The following is a 23,177-nucleotide window of genomic DNA, read 5'->3' as shown; positions in this document are numbered from 1 at the left end:
TCGCCATAGCCCCCACATCCTTCCTGTCATGAGGTGACCAGAACTGAGCTCACCAGAGATTTGTAGATTTGCAACATGATCTCTCTACGCTTGAACTCAATCCCCCTATTAATGAGGCCCAGCATCCCATAGGCCTTCTTAACTATCCTGTCAACCTGTGTGGCCATCTTGAGGGATGCATGGATTTGGGCCCCAAGGTCCCTCTGTTCTTCCACACTCTTAAGTAACTGACCATTAACTTTGTACTCAGCCTTCCAGTTTGACCTTCCAAAATGCATCACCTCATATTTAGCCTGATTGAACTCCTTCTGCCACTTCTCTGCCCAATTCTGCATCCTGTCTATATACACTTGTAACCTTCAACTCCATTCACAACTCCTCCAACCTTTGTATAGACTAATGACCTCTACTGCTGCCTCTTCATCCAGGTCATTTATAAAAGTAACAAAGAGCAGGGGTCCCAGAACACATCCTTGTGATACTCCACTTATCACTGACCTCCAGGCAGAATACTTTATTTCCACTATTACTCTCTGCTTTCTATCTGCAAGCCAATTTTTTTTTTATCCACAGAGCCAAATTTCCATGAATCTCATGCCTCATGACTTTTTGAACGAGTCTCTCATGGGGGATTTTGTCAAATGCCTTGTTAAAACCATATAAACTACATCTATTGCCCTCATCAATTAATTTTATTACCTCCTCAAAAAACTCAATTAGGCACGTGAGGCATGACCTTCCCTTCATAGAGTCATGTGGACTATCCTTGAGTAGTCTGTACTTCTTCAAATGCTCATAGATCCTATCCTTAAGAATTCTCTCCAATACTTTGCGCACCACTGACGTAAGACTCACCGATCTATAATTCCCAGGAATCTCCCTATTACTTTTTTTAAATAAGGGTACTACATTTGCCATTCTCCAATCTTCTTGCACCCCCTGTTGCCAAAGAGGACTCAAAGATCATAGCTATCTCTTTCCTCACATCCCACAGCAACCTGAGGTATATTACGCCTGGCCCCGGGGACTTATCATCTTGATGTTTTTAAGATCTAGCATTTCCTCTTCCTTAAACTCTACATTGTCCAGCACACAAGCCTGTTATATTCTGACTTCACCCTGATCAAGGACCTTTTTTCTTGTGAATACTGAAGCAAAGTATTCATTTAAGACCTCCCCAATCTCCTCTGTCTCCAGGCATATGTGGCCCTACCTTCATTTTGTTCATCTTTCTGTTCTTCATATACTTTTCAACAGAAAGATTATCAAGCATTCTGTTATAGTTTTAAAATCCTATGAGTTGTCTACAGTACACTCATCACTAAGCATTGCAAACAGGCTCAGAGGTTCCATCAGAGCCAGCACGACCAGGCTGAGGAACAGCTTCTTCCCACGGGCAGTGAGGATGCTGAACGACTAAAGGAACTGCTCACAATTACCATTCGAGGCTCTCATACTCATGAATCAATATTTATTTGTATAGATGAATACTTGTCCTGCATATGTATTGTTTGTCTGTATGTGTGTTATATCTGGTTGTGTATCTGCATGTTTTTCACAAGAACAAAGAACGCTGTTTCGTTTGGTTGTACTTGTACAATCAGAGGATAATAAACTAGACTTGAGATCTTGCCAACTGTTCTCAGCAAATGAAATTGCAATTATGTCCCACATTTTTGTGCATGTTGTGTGTATCAGAGAAGTCAAGGGCTTACTAACAAAATTAGAAGGATACATTTGACAGTTCAGTATGGGCTAATCTTTATGCAGGATCTGGGATTTCAAAAGGGATTATAGAACAAAAAAATTAAAGATGAAAACAAACAATAGGATATTTCGATATATATAATTTTACTTCGTTTCAATAAGTAATTTAAATGTTTATTTTCCATATTTATTTAAGTTTAAATATATTTTAGATCACCAAAATCTTCAAAAGGTAAGAAAGCCCTACCTCTGCCAGTCATAGGGGAAATTTATGAAGCGATCGCTTGACAACACCATGCAAGGTCCTGCAGCCATCCAGACTATGCTACTGACTCTAGTATGTGGAGGCTCAGCAAGATAGGTCCTTTGCATTCAAACAAATGCAGGTACTGCAGATGAGTGAATTACTGGACCAAATTGATCCTTATAAGGAACAAGCAACCCAGTGCGCTCATTTCATCGTTTCTGGCTGTTGGTATGTGTAGGGTGATCTTGTTGCAGGTGATACAGTTAACTTCAGAGAAAGTGTGCCATATTAATTCCCTTTTGCATCTCCTAAGGGACCTCCATTCTCTTTTGCCACTCTTTTCTGCCTTATATAATTACAAATGCTTTTTACATCTGTGTTTATATCTTGTGTTGGTTTACTTTAATAACCTATCTACCCATTTAACTTGCTTAGTGATTATAACTCAGTGAGCTGAAATGCAGCAATGTTACTTGAAAGAATGGAGTAATTTCAACAATGCCACAGGAGTGAAGAATAAACAAGTTAATTTCTATGATCTTAAAATTCAATCCACAATAAACTTGATTTCAGTTGTTAAATTTGGACTGAATATTAGACATATAACCTCTATAAATTTTCTTTTTACATGGGTTGCTCCTTTTTTCTTGGATGAAGTTACATTTAATTTGATTCTTTAGTATGCAACCAAATAAAACTAAGCAAAACATTGTTGAATAATTCTTTACTTGGGATTCGTTCAGAATTTCCATCTCTGTCCTCTTCAATTCTCATAATTTCAATTTTAATGTGTGTTCCAAGTTTGCTTTGAAGTGAACATACATCAGAAAGAAAGCAATATCAGGCACAAAGGTTTTTTTTCTTGATTTTGCATATTCTGGCTCCAGCTCTTAGGAGATGCAAAAGGGAATTAATATTGGGTAATGTGAAATGACAGATTTTAAAAGACAACTTCATTTTAGACCTCGTGGTGAATGACACATGCTAAACAAAGATGTTATGGATGTGATTTAAGGGGATGGAGGGTGTTTGGGTGAGGACTGCCATACAATTACTATAACTGAAATGGTAGCACTGTGCAAATTAGTGGGCCTAAAAGTGGAAAAGTCCCCTGGCCTTGTTGGAATGCACCCCATGCGCTTGAAATAAATTGCAAAAGTACAAACGATTGTGGTAACTTGCCAAAATTTCTGAACTCTGGGTAGGTGCCAGTGGATTGGAAGACAACCAATGCCATACCACTGTTTGTGAAAGGATGTAGCAAAAGGCCAGTTTGTTCGATGTCTGTAGTCAGGCAAATACTTGAAGCTATGATTAAGGAAGAAATATTGAGACATCTGCATGAAAATTTACCATTAGGCAGACGCATCATGGATTCAGGAGGGCAGGTCCTGTATGACAAATTTACTGCAGTTCTTTGAGGATAAAACAAGCGCAGAGAGGAAAAGGTGGCTGTTGCATATTTTGATTCCCAGCAGATATTTAATAAAATTAAGGTTTATCCATAAGATAAGGATGTATGGAGTTCAGGGTAATATATTTGTCTGGATAGAAAATAGATGGCAGAGAGTTTGGATAAATGGATGCTTCTCTGGTCAGCCATCAGTGGTGAGCAGAGCATTGCAGAGGCCAGTGCTGGGGTCTGTAACTGTTCACAGTGTTGTTTACTTTCGTTTTTAGAAGGCTCTCAACAAGGTGCTCTCATCAACCTCATATGAGGTTGCTAAATAAGATAGGAGAGCCTATGATATTACGGGAAACGTATTAGCATGTATAGAGGATTGGATTACTGATAGAAAGTACAGAGTGGGAATAAAGGGGACCTTTTCTGGCTGGCTCCTAATGAGTCGAGGTGTTCTGCAGGAGTCAGTAGAGACTTGGATATGTTGGGAGAATGGGTAAAGAAGTGGCAGATGGGATACCATATGGGAAATATATGTTCATGAACTTTGAAAAAAGGAATAAGGAAGTGGACTATTTTCTAAATGGACCATTAATTCAGAAAGTCTAAAGGGACTTGGGAGTCCCAGTGCAGGATTCCATAAAGATTAACTTGCAGGTTGAGTTAGCAAAAAGGAAGCCATATTAACATTCATTTAGAGAAGACTGAATATGAAGACAAAGATGTAACTTTGAAGCTATGCAAAGTGCTGATCAGACCATATTTGGAGTAGTTTTGAGCACCATATCTATGGAAGAATGTGCTGGTGTTGTAAAGTGTCCAGAGGAGGTTTACGAGAATGATCCCAAGAATGAGAGGATTAACATATGAGAAGCACCCGATGGCTCTGGGCCTGTTCTTGCTGAGGGAGGATCTCATCGAAATATTCCAAATATTGAAAGGGATACATAGAGTGGAGGTGGAGAAGATGTTTCCAATAGTGAGAGAGACAAGGACCAGAGAGCACAGGCTGCCTCAGAATAATAGGTCATCCCTTTAGAACAGAGATGTGGAGAAATTTCTTCAGCCAGTGGGTGATGAATCTGTGGAAGTCATTGCCACATAAGACTGGAAACTGCTATTTGGATATATTTGAAGCAGAGGTTGATAGGTTTCTGACACCTAACAACATCAAAAGTTTTGCAGAGAAGGCAGGAGAATGGGGTTGTAAGGAAAAATACATCAGCCATGATTTGAATGGCAGAGCAGAGTTGATTGGCTGAAGTCTGATCCTAAGTGTTATGATCTGAAAATATGGGAATTAAGGGCTTTGATGAAAAGACAGGTTGATGGAGCTGGATCCATGGCCAGATGAGCCATGATTCTATTGAATGCTGGAGCAGGCCTGACGGGCCAGATTGCATACTCCTGCTTCTCCTTTTTACATTCTTATAATTTGGAGGGGGGGGCATATATCCACATATTCACCCCTCTAATTATCCAAAAACTTTTTGGAGGTCTCCACTTTGATAATCAAGCATAGTTAATGCAATCAAATCTTCAGAGCACAAAAACAAATATTTTGTGCAAAACTTTGCTCAAATTGTGCACTTGATATCCACAGATAGTGTCTGCTGTCTGAAAAAAGTGCAAAACAATTCTGTATCCAGTTCTTCCTTTGTAATTTAGTTTATCAATATTGTGTATTTATTTTGCCATATCCTTTGGCACCAGTTCCAACCAGGAGAGGGCATTGTGAACTGAGTTTTTGAATTCTGAATGTTTCAATTTTACTTATCAGCTACACTCCTTTAGTATTTATATTTTTGGTTGTTAACTTTTACCTGTGGCAGACATCAACCAATTTTGTGATTGTCCAAAGTTCTTGAGCCCTACTTAATTTTGACAATTGATGCTTCCGTCTGTACCCGATTACTTGAATGGAGAAAATAATAAACTGTGACAATAGCTTTTTAGTATTTTTCTCCTTTCTCCTTTCTCTGAGATATTATACCTACTCTACTATAATTGAATCATGGGGGGTCCTGTTCTGATGCTTTTGTTCTGCACTTTGAAGAAAAGTTTCCAATCGATCCTATTGCTGAAGATCATAACTTTTAATATTCTGTAGAGTTATCACAATTGAGTAGTACATGAACTAAGTTCTAAAAAGACCCGACACTCAAACAAACTGAACTAATTCAGTTCAATGGATTCATCTTACAATAAAAGCCCTTGTTATCTGGAATTCAACCAACCAGCAACCTCAAGCAACTGGCAAAAGAAATTGGGGAAAATAAATTTTAAAAAGTTAAGATAAATGAGAATATATTAAAAAAAGAAATAAAAGTTTTGAATTGTAAAAGTAAATGTTCTCTCAAGTAACACAAACACCTTTGGTGAAGATGGGAGCAAATATTTATCCAGAGGAGTACTTTGGTTATGCTTTACTCATAGCAGCTGTTTGAATAAAGTTGTGCTTGAATAAAATGGAGTTGCCCAGGATGTTGTAGAATTAGTTGATGCCACACACTGTTGGGATGACACTCTTAAAGGATCTCTTTATCCCTGCTTAGTAAGAGACTTTTATCTTTATTAATATATTATTCAGTGTATTAGTAAGGCTTTCTCTGTAAACTTGGGGGAGGGGCAGGGTTAATTATGATGTTATTGTTCATCTTTCGGGTGGCTCTGGGAAGGGGAGGAACCTGCAGATGCAGCAACGGTCACATTACAAAAAATATGTCTGAAAATAAAATAAAATCCTTTAAGGTTTATAGTGCAGTATGTGGTATCGCAGTTTTTTTTTTTTACCTTTTGAACTGTTTATTCTTAAAGACTTCAGCTTTAGTTAGGTTTTATATGAGTGGGTCTCAAGCGACCAAAATACTCACTTATCCGGCAACAAACTTTGTGTATCATTTAAAAATGTTGACCAAGGATTCCTGCATATCTACACAGCCAGAGCTTAAAATAGGTTTATTTCCGTTCTCTTGTAGAGCTTGGATTCCACTGATGAGGTCCGGATAGTGATTTGATTACGGAAATCAAAGTGCATTGACCCTGGTCCCAAAACACAATGGACAGCCTTAGACAGAGAGCTTTGTCATCTGTCAAGAGTGCATTTGAGGCATTTAAAAACTATTATATTCCTATAATTAAATAAAGATATGATTAGAATTAAAACAATCAGCTTAAAACTCAAACACGAAAATAGACAAGCATTAAAATAGAATAATTTAAAATAAATTCCTTCTTGCCTCCTAAATCTAAATTTTATTATAATTCTTTCAGTCACCCATATTCCACTCATCAATTAAAATCAATGACATCAATTCAGCAAGGACTTTTGACTTGACCTGATGTGCAGAGCTTTAATACTCACCCTTCCATCTCATGTATTGATTTTGGAGTTCGTAGTTATAAGATTCAAATCCATGGCTGAATTTTAGCTAATGTATGTGATCAGTGCAGATGAGAAACAATCGAATAGCTTTTCAAACTGTCTTTTATTCCATAATATATTTGATGAAAATACACATTGAAATGATTCGATGGTCAAGGGGACATGATAAAGAAAACCAGATGGTGGTTGGCCTCCCTGGTGCCAGGGTCCGGGGATGTAACTATGTAATTATACAGAACATCCTAAAAGGGGAGGGTAAAGAGCCTGAGGTCATGGTACATGTTGGTACCAACGACATTGGAAGGAAGTGGTCCTGCAGAATGAATATAGGGAGTTAGGTAGGGAGCTCAGAAGAAGGACCACTAAGGGTGTAATCTCTTGATTGCTTCCTGTGCCACGTGACAGTGAGGGCAGGAATGGAATCAGGTGGAGGTTAAGTACGTGGCTAAAGGGGTGGAGTAAGAGACAGGGATTCAAGTTCTTGGACCACTGGGACCTTTTTTGGTGGAGAATGGACCTATACTGTAATGATGGGTTACATCTGAATCCCAGAGGGACCAGTGTCCTGGCAGGGCCATTTGCTAGGGCTGCCAGGTTGCTTTAAGCTAGTATGGTTGGGGACAGGGTTTCAAGTAAGGGAAGACAGCAGAGAGAGGGTTTGTAGGCAAAGGAAAAAGGCAGATTCACATAATTTGGGGATGAAATGGCAGGAAGTAATGAATAGATGCTATAATAACAATTGTGAGAACGGTAGAGAGGGTGATAGGTGGAAGGTAGCATGCGGGAGATCTCTGAGATGTATTATATTTCAATATGAAGAGTGTTGTAAGAAAGGTGGATAAGCTAAAGGTGTGGATTGACATGTGGCGCTATGATATTGTGGCCATTAGTCAGACGTGGTTGAAGGAGGGTTGTGACTGGCAGTTAAATATTACAGGATTTTGCTGCTTTAGATATGACAGAATTGGAGGAGTAAGAGGGGGAGATGTGGCATTCCTTGTCAGGGAAGATAACAGCAGTGCTGAGGCAAGATAGACTGGAGGACTCATCAAGAGAGGCAATGTGGGTAGAACTAAAAAATAAGAAGGGTGAGGTTACTATTATGGGGAGAGGGAACTAGAAGAGCAAATGTGCAAGCAAATAGCTGAGATGAGCAGTAGGAATAGGGTGGTGTTGGTTGGGGATTTCAATTTTCCTAACATAGATTGTGAAACACAGTCAGTGAAAGGGCAGGATGGCTTAGAGTTTATACAATGTGTTCAGGACTGCTTTTTGCAGCAGTATGTAGAGGTGCCCACTAGAGGGGGAGTAGTGTTAGATCTGTTGTTAGGGAATGAAATAGGGCAGGTGACGGAGGTGAGCGTTGGTTGGGGAGAACTTCGGATCTAGTTATCATGGGTCCATTACCTTTAACTTAATTATGGAAAAGGATAGGTCGGGCCCGAATTCGAAGGTTTTTGAGTGGGGGAAGGCTAGATTTGAAGAAGTGAGAAGGGATTTGCAGAGAGTTGTATGGGCTGATCTTTTTTGCCAGAAAGGCTGTAGAGGAAAATTGGAGGGTATTTAAAGGTGAGATTTGAGAGTACAGGATCTTTATGTTCCAGTCCAGCCGAAAGGCAAGACCAAAAGTTCAAGGGAGCTGTGGTTTTCTAGAAAAATTAGGAAGTTGGTTTGGGATAAGAAGGAGGCCTATGCTAAATATAAGAAACAAAAGATTGATGAGATGTATGATCGTTACTTAGATTGCAAAAAAAAACCTTAAGAGGGAAATTAGAAAGGCAAAAAGAAGGTATGAGGAGTCCATAGCTAATAAGGTGAAAGTGAATCCTAAGGGTTTTTACAGATACGTGAATAGAAAAAGGAGGGTTAAGGATAGAGTAGGTCCACTGGAAAATGGGATCGGTGGACTATGTGAGATGGTGGAGATATTGAACGATTTTTTTCTCGTCTCTATTCACGAGGGAAAGGGACATTGGACTATGTGAGATAAGTGAGATGAATGGTTTAGTTATGGAAAGGATAGAGATAAGTAAAGAGAGGGTTTTTGAGCTTCTAGGGTCAATAAAGGTGGATAAGTCTCCTGGTCCTGATGGGATTTTTCCCAGGACGTTAAGGGAGGTCAGGGAGCAAATAGCAGGGGGCTCTGACAGTGATTTTTCAACAATCACTGGAGGAGGGTGTGGTGCCGTGGGATTGGAGGGTTGCAACTGTAGTTCTGTTGTTTAAAAAAGGCACAAGGTGCAGGCCAAGTAATTATCGACCAGTAAGTTTGATTTCGGTGGTGGAGAAAGTTATGGAAGGTATTCTTAGAGATAGTATGTACGAATATCTGGATAGGCAGGGAATGATCAGAGGCTCCCAGCATTGGTTTGTCATGTTTGAGGAATCTTGTTGAGTATTTTGATGAGGTGACAAGAAAAGTGGATGAAGGTAGGGCGGTTGACGTGATCTATTTGGATTTTAGTAAGGCTTTTGATAAGGTTCTGCATGTAAGGTTAATAAGGAAGGTTCAGTCACTAGGGATTAATAGAGAGATAGTGAGGTGGGTTCAGAGGTGGCTGGAAGATAGACAGCAGAGAGTCATGGTGGACAACTGTCTGTCAGGATGGAAGCCTGTGACGAGCGGAGTGCCTAAGGGATCGGTGCTGGCTCCCCTGTTGTTTATCATTTATATTAATGATTTGGATGAGGGGGTGGTTAACTGGATAACCAAATATGTAGATGATATGAAAATAGGGGGAGTGGTGGATAGTGAGGGAGGTTTTTCTTGAATTACAGAAGGATTTGGTTTGTTTGGAAAAATGACCTGAAAGATGGCAGATGGAATTTAATGTAGACATGTGCGAGGTGCTGCATTTTGGAAAAAAATAACCAAAATAGGACATATGAAGTTATGGGGAGGGCATTGAGGAATGCAGAGGAGCAGAGGGATCTTGGAGATATGGTATAGAGTTCCTTGAAAGTGGATTCCCATGTAGACAGGGTGGTTAAGAAGGCATATGGCTTGCGGGCCTTCATAAATTATAGCATAGAGTATAGGAGCTGGGAAGTGATGCTGCGACTGTTTAAGGCATTGGTAAGGCCAGGTTTGGAATATTGTGTTCAGTTCTGGTCTCCAAATTATAGGAAGGATATAGATAAGGTGGAGAGGGTGCAGAGAAGATTTACAAAAATGTTGTCTGGCTTGCAGCATCTAGAGTACACAGAAAGATTAAGGAGACTGGGACTTTATTCATTGGAACGTAGACGTTGAGAGGGGAATTGATAGAGGTATTTAAAATTATGAAGGGAATAGATAGAATGTATGTGAGTAGACTCTTTCCCCTGAGGGCAAGGGAGGTTGGAACAAGAGGGCATAAGTTAAGGGTAAGGGGGCAAAACTTTAGGAGAAATGTTAGAGGATGCTTCTTCACTCCGAGAGTGGTGGCAGAATGGAACAATCTTCCAGAGGAGATAGTTGCAGCATGGTCCTTTCTGTCATTTAAGAGAAGGTTGAATGTGTACATGGATATGAGGGGGTTGGAGGGTTATGGGCGGAGAGTGGGAGGGAGGAACTAGTGGAGTTGTTAAAGTGAACCGGCGCAGACTTGAAGGGCCGATATGGCCTGTTTCCGTCCTGTAAACTATTATATGGTTATATTTATACATAGGACACAAAATACACTTGAATTTTATTATTTTTATTATGCTGATAGTCCACGATTTAAAATTTTGTACTTCTTGCATTCTTTGCAATAGTTACATGTGATGCAGAATTTAAGATGAAATATTCACTATTCTCGATTGGTCAGTTCTTGTATCTATATAGATGTTAGTATATGCTGCATTGTGTTCTGCTGCTACCATTTGATATTTCTGTAAAGAAATGCTGAGAGCATGAGACTTCACAAAGTTACAGAATAAGTAAGAAAATGAAGCATGAAGGTAATGACAGTAAGTTTTTCAAGTGACGATAATGTAAAGTAGATAGAGGGATTCAGGCACAAATTTACAAAAACAAAAGAATGTGCATGAGAATTGAAGAGTAAAATAGGCATAGATGAAGTTGCATACAAAGAGCTATATATTTTTGTCCATTGACTGGTTCTTCAATATTGTAAGGAGTATTTTCGCAAAAAATGGAGGAAAATCCAACATTTCAACAAAGAGCCAAAATATATATAACACTTGCTTTGTAATTGAGCTTTCGTTTTTTTCACATTGGTAGCCATTATATTCATCTAGTATTCCAATAACTGTAAATACTACTTTTAATCAATTTTAAAAACAGGTATTTAAAAGACTAGCTGGTGAAGGGTAGAATTCCATGTCTGTCTTCTACGTCATCTTGTCACACCCCCCCCCCCCCCCCCCCCCCCCCCCCATAACACTTGCTTTGAATGGAACTTGCTACTGTGCCATTTTACATTATTACATTATTAAGTAACACTTTGTCCTGGAGAAACGCGATTTCATTTTTATGGCTGTTTTACAGTTTTAAAAATAACAATAAATACTGATTGACTGGCTGATTAAATTTTAATTAGTCGTATTCTGTAAGTAGTATAAATGGCTTTCTGTCATGCATAATTTCCATTTGTGAATTCTAATACTTTTCAGTACCTGTATATGCTTTACATGTCATTCAGTATGACAATAACACCATCTATAAACTTGCTGACGATACCATTTCTCTCTTTTGTTGAAGTATCTTTTCTTGATAATAGTTTTTTGTACTACCAATAAATATAAATTCTGCCTGGCCCACAGGAAGAAGAATCAGTTCCACCAGAACAAGAATCAACTATTGTGCATCCCTACGTCCCCTGATTATGTCATGTCTGCACTCTGACAATAAATTTGAACATTGTACAAAAATGGAATTTATGTGCCTCATGAAGTATAAAAGTAAGCTGGCATTTAAAATTAAAAAAATAAATTATACTTAAGTGATTTAGTAACCATCCCACTTTAAGAATAAAAATGACAAGAGGCAGGGTGCCAGAGAAGGTTGGAGAAAAACATCTAACGGCAATGTTCAAGAGGTATTTAGAGATGAATATGAACAGCCAGGAAATGGAGGGATGCGACCATGTACAGCAAGATGGGATTAGTTTGATTGGGTTCATGCTTCGGCCAGACATGATGGACTATAGAGTTTCTTCCTATTCTCTACTGTTTTATATTGTAAATTATGTTTTATAACATGACAACCAGAATGAGGAAGAACTATTGTGTATCCCCCACATCCACTGATGATCCTTACATGTCAGTATCTGAAGATGATATGCGGCCTACCTTCAGGAGAATGATGTACAGATGGAGTAGTCAGCTGATTAATGAAAACTTGTGCTGATCAATGGGCTTGTACATTCACAGCTATCTTCAACATCTCACTCTGTTGGATTATGGTACTCACCTTTACAAACAGGCTTCAATTGTGGTACCCAGGTAGAGCATGGGAACCTGCCTAAATCACCATCGACTAGTAGCACTCACATCCACAGTGATGAAACATTTTGAGATGCTGGGTTGAAGCATATCAGCTCCTATCTGAGCGGCGACATGGATCTATTCCAATCTGCCTAATGCAGCAACAGGTCTGCGGCAGATGTGATCTCACTGGCTCTCCACATAATCCTGGAACACCTGGAGAGAAAAGATGTATACACCAGGATTATCCTCTCAGATCAAATCGGCAAACTCCAAGACATGGGCCTCAGTACCCCACTGCATATTTGGATCCTGGATTTTCTCACTTCCAGACCCCAGTCAGCATGGATTGTCAAGAAAATCTCCTCCACAATCTCCATCAGCACCTGAGCACCACAGGATTGCATTCTCCTGCTCTCCTCACTTTACACCTATGAATGACTATTGTAAGGTAAAACATCATGAGATGGGAATGTGTAGGGAGTTACCCTGTACAGGGCAGTAACAAGAAGGGGAGGTGTCCTTGTACTCCTGTTAGGTAAAACATCATGAGATGGGACCGGAGAAGGAGTCACCCAGTACTAAGGAGTAACAGAATGCATCCTTGTACTTACAAGATAAGAGAGACATTGATGGATTGAGAGGCAGGAAGCTAGCAGGGAAAGGATAGCAACAGTTTTAGTCATTGGACAAGTAATGATATGATGATGTTCTAAACATGTATCCAAGGGTATAAAAAATCACCATTTTGCTGATAACGGCAGAATGCATTCTCCGACTAACTTTGTTGGTCGCAAGTGTTACAATCCGGTAATAAAGAACAAAGAACCCTGATTTCGACTCAGTCTGGTGTTTGTCTCACTCATTCATGAACAATGCAGACCTAACACTATGTGGCTCAGTATGACAAAAGCAACTTATATAAATTTGCTGATAATACCACTGTAGTGGACTCTATAGAAGAATCAGAATCAGTTTTATTGTCATGAACATGTGTCATGAGATTTGTTGTTTTGTGGAAGTAGTAATGGTGTAGAACACGGTGCAATGTTATTATAAAAATTACAATTGCGTAAATATGAGATTTAAAAAAATAAGTAGTGTATTAATGAGAAAAAGTGAGGTAGTGTCCTTAAAGTTCATTATCGATTCATAAATTTGATGGCAGAGGAGAAGAAACTACGTTTGTAATGTTGAATATGTGCTTTCAGGCTCTTGTACCTCCTCCCTGATGGTATCAATGAGAAAAGGGCATGACCTGGATAGCAAGGGTTCTTGATGATAGTTTCTGCATCGTGAGGGAAGTGGGGGGAGGGGGGAGTTTACAACCCCCTGTAGCCTATTCCTGTCTTGTGCATTAGCTCATCCATATCAGACAGTGATGCAACCAATCAGAATGCTTGCCATTGAACACCTTTAAAAAATTGCAAAAGGGGTGATGAGTCAGCATACAGGAGGGAGAATGAAAACATAGTTCAATGGTTGAACGGAATATGGACCAAATGCAGGAAAATAAGGCTTGCTTGGGTGACAACTTGGTTGGCTTGAATAATTTGGACCGAAGGGCCAGCTTCTGTGCTGTAAAACTCTATTAGTCTTTTTCTTTCTTTGGCTTGGCTTCGCGGACGAAGATTTATGGAGGGGGTTTACACTGCCCTTAAAAGGTGGGAATTAACCACCTTGTAACTGTTTCACTTACCTGACAAATGCGGGATTGGGTGGGGGGGGGGTCATTTTCATCCCAGTAATTACCCGCCAGAATGCCGACACTGTAATGCTGCAGGTCCCGCCTCCTTTTTCTCCGGGATGCTGGGTTCCTAGGTAAAAGGTTGTACTGACCCGGCTTTTCTTGGTTCAGTGTGAACAACCCGAGCTGGCTTTAAACACAGGTCGTTCACACACCAATTAAATGGGATCGCTGTGTAAAAGGGGTATATGACACAACACAGTCACCTCAAATCTTCATTCAGTATCAGAATCAGAATTTATTGTCATGAGCAAGTCATGAAATTTGGTGTTTTGTGGCAGCATCATGGGGAAATCATTCATATTATAATCATCTTACAACATTATTATTTTTTTAAAAATAGTGCACGAAAATCAAGTTCAAGTTTCTTTGTCATCCAATTTTACCAGTGAAACAAATGAAACCACGTTCTCCGGTCCACAGTGCAGAACAATGCAAAACGTGTGTAGACATAACACATATACTGTCAAAGCATTCATTCACACTGCATATGCACATACTGTATATTAAAATAAATATTCTTAATATATAGTAGACTAATGGAGAGTTGTTTTAGCAGCCCTTCAGCAGTCTCACTGTTCATGGGAAGCAGCTGTTCCTCAGCTGGTAGTTCTGGCTCTGAAACTTATATATTTTTCCTTACAGGAGTACGTGAAAGATACTGCATGTGGCCTTCCTGATTTTTGCAAGCCCAGTAAATCATATTAATGGGGGATGGCAACCCCAGTGATTCTCTCTGCCGCTCTATGGTCTTGTATGGTCTGATGCTCTCCAGCGACCATACCACTCTTTGATTCAGCCAAATAGAATGCGCTTGATTGAGCTCCTGTAGAAAGTTCACAGAATGGTAGCAAATAGCCTTGCTCACCTCAGCCTATTAAGGAAGTGCAGTCACCATTGCACCTTCCTAACAAGTGAGGAGATATTATGTGTCCAGGATATGTCACTTTTTAAGTTGGCTCTGAGCAACTTGGTGCTGTCCATTACTGAGGATTGAGGTCCCTAGTGCTCTCATAGTCCACAATCATCTCCTTTGTTTTGTCCATGTTGAGACTCAAGTTTTTATTCCCGCATCATTTCATGAGATTTTTCACCTCTTCTCTGTATTTCGATTCAACATTGTTGCTCTTGAGACCAACTACTGTTGTGTCATTGACAAATTTGAGGTCTTGAGTTTAATACAAAGAAAATAATAGGATGAGGGAAAAATTCATTGATTTGGGAAGGTTTGGAAAGGTAATCACTGAAGTCCATGTCTCACTTGAAGGTCCAGTGCTCTTTGTGACCGTTAGTTTATCTTCTTCTGCCATATTCTTCTGTACTATCTATTCTCTCTCACTGGGGTTTAAAAAAAGAGTAAAAGACCAAGTAAAGATACATAGGTGGGAGAAAGTAAAGCAAGGGTGGCACAGTTAGCATTAGGGAACCATGATTAGTGTAGCGGTTAGTGCCAGCAATTGGGACTGGGGTTGAATCCTGCGCATTCTGTAAGAAGTTTCTACATTCTCCCCATGTCTGCATGGTTTTCCCTGGGGGCTCCACCCTTCAAAAAATTTCCAGGGGTGTAGGTTAATTGGGTGCAATTGGGAAGCATGGACTTGTGGGCCTAAATAGTCTGTTACCAGCTGTATGTCTAAATTTAAATTTAAAAGAAGTCGACTAATGAACAGCATGCAATGGAAGATGTGTATGAAAGCAGAAAAGAGATGGAAGCAACACTGAAATAGAAATCAGCGCAATAGACAAAGGTGAACTAATTTGCAATGTTTTTTGAGACAGATTAACTATTGTACCTGCTGTCACCATTTGTAATTGTTTTTCAGAAGTATAATTTAAATTTCTGTTTGTTCAGATAGGTTCTTGTTAATCTTCTGCATTCATGATATTATTTACCGCATGCTCTTTTTTGTGCAGATTCATCATCTAAAGCGTGTTTTCCTTCTACAATAAACATAACGGGGAAAAAAGCACACAGCAATAGATAGAAAAGGTCGCAGGCATGCCTTGAATTATAATTCACTCCGGGGGAAAACATCCAAAAGGGGTTACATTTATTTTGCGATTGATAAATCCAAGGTGCCTCAGGACTTGAGAACAGTTAACAAAATGTTGACAAAACTCTGAAAAGATACTATCTTCCTGGTTTTGCATATTCCCATCGAAATTGATAAATTCAGAATTGTGCTTAATACATTTACACAAGCTGGGATCTAAAGCAAAAAGCAAACTGCTAGAGGAAGTCACCAAGTCAGGCAGCATCCATGAAAGAAATGGATAGTTGACATTTTGGGTTGAAACGCTGCCTCAGGCCAGCATTCATTTTCCCTGTCTGACCTTCTGAATTCCTCCAGCAGTTTGTCTTTTACTGATAAATTTGCATGCTGTTTTTCATTATTCATTCTCTACAGCAGGTTTTTTTCCCCCGTGACTTTGTTCTTCTGCATTTCAACTGTTCAGTGTTGCAGTATATAAAATATTCAGTTTGTCTGCAGTTGTTGTTTTACATACATCATTAGATATAACTAGTTATTACTGTCATGTTAATCATCATGTTGCCAATTGAGAGAACTAAGAAGTTGACAATAACTGGTTCATTTGGATAAACTTGATGGTGCCTGATTTGTCTGTATGTTGAGGGTCACTGATTTTCATGCTTTATGCGTGCAATTAAACCAACAATCTTTCGATTTTTACTCCGGGATAAGAGAAAAACTTTGGATTAATTTTTGAAGTTTGTTTTCACTGAGCTGGCAATGGTTGTACATACCATTGAGAGTTTGTTGGATCGACCTTGCTGTTGAGCAGCTGAAGTTCTCATGAAAATGGTACTCTCACAATGATATAGCATAGTTTATTAGATAAAGGAACATACGCTAACATCATCCTGATTTCTATGTTTAATGTGGAAGGAAACCTGGAGATAATTTTCACAATAGTATTCCTTTTCTTATTGTCATTATGGAGCTTAGGCGGTGGTAAATCGAGTTAATCAACTCAAAAATAGTCCTGTCTGAAGAAGGGATTTGATCAAGAGCTTAAAAGAAAGGCTTGTTGTCCATGAAGGGATGATATAAAATACCAAAATTCATTGAGAATGGATAAAAAATTGATTAAGTTACAGAAGACAGAATAGAAATAAATATAGTTTTCCAGGGAACACACACAATTCTGTCGGTGCTGTGATTGCAGTAGTTGTTTTTCAGAGTGGAGTTTCCCTCCACTTTCCTAAACTTGTTCCATTAGGTGATCTTAATTTCTGTTTCAATTTTGAGCAAGTGTTCCTCGAGCAGATGGCTGAGGACATCAGGCTCCTGTTGGCCAATGCAGATTTCAGCAACCCGCGCAAGATTGCAGTGCATGCAGTCGTCCTCTACCACTTGAAACGTGAGGCAGTAGACTCTGTCAACTCCACTGAGGACAACACCCAAGTCCAGTCCACCACATGAGCAGGCCGTGCTCTGCCAGAAAGCAGAGAAGTTCAATCCCAAATGATGTTTCTATCATCAACGTTGGGGGGGCATCCACCCACTAGTGCCGCTAGCCATGTTAGTTTCCAGGAAACAGCATGGCCGGCTGCCTTTAGTGGATATGGCGGCTGGTGGACAAAATAGCCTTCTCCATATCTGGGATAGCATTTTAAGCCACAGATTCCTCGTTGTTATGGTGGCGGAGATAAGCGTCATTGCCCCTATGGCACTCAAAACATGCACAAATCCCCAGGGACCTGCCCTTCGAGCTGCCAACAACACTGCCATTTGAACCTTCAGCAAAAGGCACTTTCCTGTACATTTTGGCGACAACACTTTCAAATGGTACATCATGCTCGCTTCAGTGGACAAACCCATGCTCAGCGCAGATTTTCCATGGGCACACTCCCTGCTCATTGACCTCCATGCAGAGACTTTCCACACAATGCCCCTCAACTAGTCCAACGAACCGTCCACCCATCTCGCTTCCGTGGAGACCAAACAAGGCCAGTACAGCCACCTCCTGGCGGACTATCCCTCCATTCTGTGCCAGCAGTTCATGAAATCCATGCCCAAACATGGTGTTCAACACCACATTGCTACCACTGGCCCACCATTGCATTCACATGCCCGACTCTTGCCACCAGACAAACTCTCCCTCGCTAAGGCAAATTTTAGGTGCATGGAGGAATGGGGCATCATTCGTAGTTCCGATAGCCCATGGTCCTCATCCCTCCACATTGTCCCTGTCCAACTGCAGCTGGAGGCCCTGCGGTGATTACAGATGTCTGAATGATGCAACATCACTGGACTAATACCCAATTTCTCATATCCAAGATTACACAGCAAATCTCCACAGCATAAAAGTATTCTCCAAAGTCAAGGGATACAGGGATACCATCAGATTCCTGTGCACCCAGACGATGTCCAGAGACAATGATCATCACCCCTTTCAGTCTTTTTGAGATCCTGCACATTCCATTTGGGTTACAAAACACAGCACAGACCTTTTAGCATCTCATGGATGCAGTCGGAAGAGATTTGCCTTTCCTCTTCATGTACCTGATATCCTGGTAGCCAGCAGCATGCCTGACGAGCACATGAAGCATCTCCGCCAGCATTTCGTTCGCCTCAGACAGTTCGGCCTCACCGTCAACCCGGAGAAGTGCCAATTTGGCCGCACGAAGATGGAGTTTCTGGACCACAGAATTACCCCAGTGTGAGCGACCCATTTGCCAGCCAAAGTTGAGGCCATCCGGCGGTTCGCTAGACCAACAACACTGAAGGGACTTCAGGAATTCGTGTTGAATTTCTACAACAGATTCATCCCTGGCAGCTGCCAAGATCATCCACCCAATTTTCACATTGATATCGAGTTTATCGAGGGAGCTTGAATGGACAGAGGAGCTCACAGCGCATTCAGGCAGACTATGGAGGCTCTGGCCAACACGACAATGCTGGTACACCCATGTATGGATGTACTGATGGCCCTCAGAGTGGATACATCCAACACTGCCATGAGAGCTGTCCTGGAGCAGATCATGAATGACTCATGACAGCCTCTCGCTTTCTTTAGTAGACTCCTGCAGCCACCCGAGTTGAAATACAGCCCATTTGATAGGAAGCTGCCCGCCCTCTAGCTGGTCGTCTGCCACTTCTGTTACTTCCTGGAAGGGTGTCCGTTCACTCTCTACACCAATTACAAGCCACTAACTTTAACTTTCTTGAAGTCCTTTGACCCATGGTCTGCCGACAACAAAGACATTTATCCTACGTCTCTGAATTCACCACTGCTATCCGACACTTGTCATAAAAGCACAGCGTGTTTGCAGATGCACTCTCCAGACCTGCAATCAATGATCTGTCACAGGGCATAGACTACCAAAGTCTGGCCTGCCCACAGCTGGATGGCCCAGAGACACTCAGCTACAGAATGGCAATCACAGACTTGCTGCTCCAAGACCTCCTGCTGGATGCCAACGGTGCAACGCTCCTCTGCGACGTTTCCACTGGTTAACCCCGCCCTCTCATCCCCGCCCAATGGAGGAGGATGGTATTCAACATGATCCATGGGTTGTCGCATCCCTCCATCCACACAATAGTGCGACTGGTGTCAGTGAAGTTTGTTTGGCATGGCCTAGTATCTAAAACCTATGTGGATTGGTAAATGCTGGATAAATGAATTTTCTGGTTGCTTGAGACTGCATGTTGCATGAATGGAGAACTAACGGTGAGGCATGCCAATTTTAAATTTACATTTTTTGTACCCATTTAGTTTCTGCACTTTTTTGCCATTTGTTTGAGGCTGCTGGTTGCTTAAATTCCGGATAACAGAGATTTTACAGTATCCAGATTTATTCATTTCTTTTCATTCCTAAATGTCGTTCTAGTTAGGGGTGGGGGTGGGAAGCAACATTGTACATTCTGTGGTAAATTGGAAGAATGTCCTAGTATTACACATGCAATTTGAATTGTTGAAATATTTATGGACAAATTAACTCGTTATCTAACTGCTACTACCTTTCGTTAATTTGGTTTGCTTTTGATGTCACCTTTGGAGTCTTTTACTATTTTGCACATGATATTCTTGCAGAAAAAGCTATCTCTTTTTAATATTTTTGCTAAGTATTAATTCGAAAAGTATTAACTAATAAAATATTTGAACTATTGTCAAATACTGAGGCAAAATCATATTGCTAAATAGGTGCTTTAGCTGATATCTCTAAACATACATACCATACAGGTAACAACAGCCAAGGATTAAATTTTTGAAGAGTATTGCTCGTGAAAGAAATCAAGAATAGAAGAATCATTACGGTTTTTTAACTTAAATCTAAAACTAATAAGTGAAGCAAAATATTCAATTGTATAGTAAGTTGTTAATAGGACAAATGTTAAGGATTTAATTTGAAAAATTTCAGGGTCTTCGCTTTTTGATGGATTTAAGAAGCAAGATGGTTGTCAAGACTTTATATAGCACTGGTTAAACTTCATCTGGCAGACTGTATCTAAATGTACTGTAGGTATTAGACTTCAGGATTGATAAAAACTTGTAAAGAGATGAATGGATTTTTGCACAAAATCTTGAGAACCTGAAGATATTTTTGGTGAGACTGTAGAAATTGGGTTATTTACGCTGTAGCAAGAAGTTTAATGGAGATTTTAAAAACTATGAAGTGCTTTGATCGCATAAATAACAGTAAACACTATCATGAAAAGTAACTAGTTATCACAGATTAAAGATAATTGGGTAAAAATAGCAGAGAAGTGAGATGTGAAGAAATGTTTTTAGATTTCAATATTTTTTGAGGTCTGCACAGCTTTGAAATATTGATGAAATTAATTCAATTAAAAAAAAGCTTTGATTGCTCATTCAAGGTCCCAGCACTGGTACAATGGGGTAGATTGTATTCTTTTTTTAATTCTTCATTATTTATTGCACCTCAGAGAGAGCAAATGTGAGGTCTTTTTTTTTTACATCCTATTCCTTCAATGTTTTCTGTACTGAAATTTTGTCTACACTTATATAGGTTATTACTAATGCAAAATTGCCTGAGGAAATTTTTTTCCCAACAATAAATTTGAGGACCAGCAAAAAAAAACACACCTTTTTCTAGTAAATTCAGCAATGTACTCGCATTCTCTTCACCCTACATGCTATATCACGAGCATCTGTTGGGTTTGTGATTGCCAGAAAATTGAAGGCTACCAGGGAGGTTAGCAGTGAGAATACAAACACCATCAATCAACCTGTTACTAAAGGTAAAATATTTTCCAACAGACGGTGAATGTAGTATTGTTTTTTTTTGCAATGGACCTGTTGTTTTCACATCTTCAACAAAGAATTCTCAGGTTCTGTGGCCTGCACAAAAATGGATCAAGTTCACTAAATTCTAAATCAATTCATAAATTCCAAAAATTATTCCTTCATTAAAAAAATCATTGGTTTTCTCTTCCTTTTGGTGAAAGGGAATAAAATTATAAATTGTGAACACTTGCGAAATGCCATAGTTCCAAAGGGAAATTAGCTTCCAAATAATGCAGCTTACTGTCTCGATAATGAATATGTATGAGATGTACCGGAAGTCACGTGGTATGAGAGAGAGATAAGAACACAAGCAGGAGAACAAAGGAAATGGGAAAATAAAGCCACTGAGAAGTTTACCTGATAAAACTTGTGTTTAATGTTTTATTAACTTCTCATTTCGGGCCACAAATGTGACATTGGCGACGAGGATGAAAGAAGCTTGAAGAAAATTAAAGACTGAACAAGATTACAGAGGATTACAGACAACTTCAAGGTGATAAGAATTTTCTCTTTGTCTCAGTTCTTTTGGGGCTGGAATATTTCCTCATGGCTGGTGCAGACGGTGACTTTCTAACACATAGTGGAATTGCTCATTTTGACCCGACGGGTGATGCAAGCACTGTAAGTGTGAAGTGGAAGGCATGGCTGGAAGGATTTGAATCCTACGCTGACAGTCGTGGCCTATTTCTAGATACCGGTACAGTTGAACAAAAAGTGCACTGCGGGACCTGCAGTTCGGGAAACATTTAAGACACTTTTGAATACTGGAAGAAAGGATGAGTACCGGAAAGCGGTAGATGCATTAAATGCACACTATGTAGTGACACCGAATGCTACACTTCAACGCCATTTGTTTCGGAGAACGAGACAAGAAGATGGCCGCAAGCCAATGGAGAAGTAGAGAGACAAAATCAGTCCATTGAAAAACGACTGAGGATTGCACACGCAGAAGGACAAAATTGGCGAGAAGCATTGCTATCTTATGTGGCTGTCTATCAAGCAACGCCTCATGAAACCACTGGAAAAAGTCCTGCAGAAGCATTTTTTGGGAGAAAAATCCGCACAAAAAAGGCAGAAATAAAGGAAATCCCAGACGACCAGGAGATGAGGGACCACGATGCTGAAAAGAAAGGTTCAGCAAAGCTGTACACAGATTCGAAACGTGGAGCCAAGTACTCAGACATCATGCCAGGAGATAATGTTCTAGTGAGGCATGAAACTGGTGGTAAGCTAGACACACCTTATTACCATCAACCCTATACTGTCGTATCCAGAAGTGGCAGTATGGTGACAGTCAAGTTTCCGACTGGAGTCCTGTATAAGAGAAATGTATCAGGTGTAAAAAGGTACCAGTCCAGAGATACATCGAGCGAAGAGGTTGAAAGGCCAATACGAGATGCTGAAACTGAGAGACCTGATGATGTTCCAGAGGCAGTTACCAGCACTCCTGATGAAGTGACTAGAGCGCCAGAAACACCCGAAGCCGAGGTGAGCAGTATTTCCGACGCCGAGAGTGAACAACCGAGAAGCGGCGACAATATCGCAGGCAGGCCGAAACGAAACCGGAAAGTGCCCAAACGATATGAAGACTTTGTGCCATAGTTTTAATAAGAACTTTGGGACAGTATTTTAATCTTATATCATAAAGTGCATGTATGAGTGCTGTAGGAAGTAAATTTTATGTAGTTGAGTTATAGTATTACCATTAGTTACGATGTTTGTATGTTTCCGAGGGATATTGGTAAGTGAAGGTAAAGTTTATTTCTGATTAAAGGAGGGATGTCATGATAATGAATATGTATGAGATGTACCGGAAGTCACGTGGTATGAGAGAGAGATAAGAACACAAGCAGGAGAACAAAGGAAATGGGAAAATAAAGCCACTGAGAAGTTTACCTGATAAAACTTGTGTTTAATGTTTTATTAACTGCACATTTCGGGCCACAAATGTGACACTTACAACATGTAAATAATTTATATATTACATTTGTATATGCATTTG

The 23,177-nt window shown here is 40.0% G+C and overlaps 1 protein-coding gene across 11 annotated transcripts in view; it reads left to right on the top strand.

Annotated features, from left to right (window-relative positions):
• Nucleotides 1-23,177, top strand: part of trappc9 (trafficking protein particle complex subunit 9) — a 650,990-nt gene that overhangs the window by 396,930 nt on the left and 230,883 nt on the right. The window contains exon 24 of one of the 11 annotated variants that reach the window (XM_069921680.1): nt 11,491-12,987. The exons of the other annotated variants lie outside the window; for them this stretch is intronic. Coding sequence (XP_069777781.1) covers nt 11,491-11,669 — 179 coding nt within the window. The 3' untranslated portion in view covers nt 11,670-12,987. Of the gene's footprint in view, nt 1-11,490; nt 12,988-23,177 lie in introns of those variants that run through there. 11 annotated transcript variants of the gene reach the window in all.

This window comes from Narcine bancroftii, chromosome 2 (genome assembly GCF_036971445.1).
Source record: "Narcine bancroftii isolate sNarBan1 chromosome 2, sNarBan1.hap1, whole genome shotgun sequence".
Lineage (NCBI taxonomy): Eukaryota > Metazoa > Chordata > Chondrichthyes > Torpediniformes > Narcinidae > Narcine > Narcine bancroftii.
Note: the sequence above shows the minus strand (reverse complement) of the source record. Positions and strands in the feature narration are given on the sequence as shown.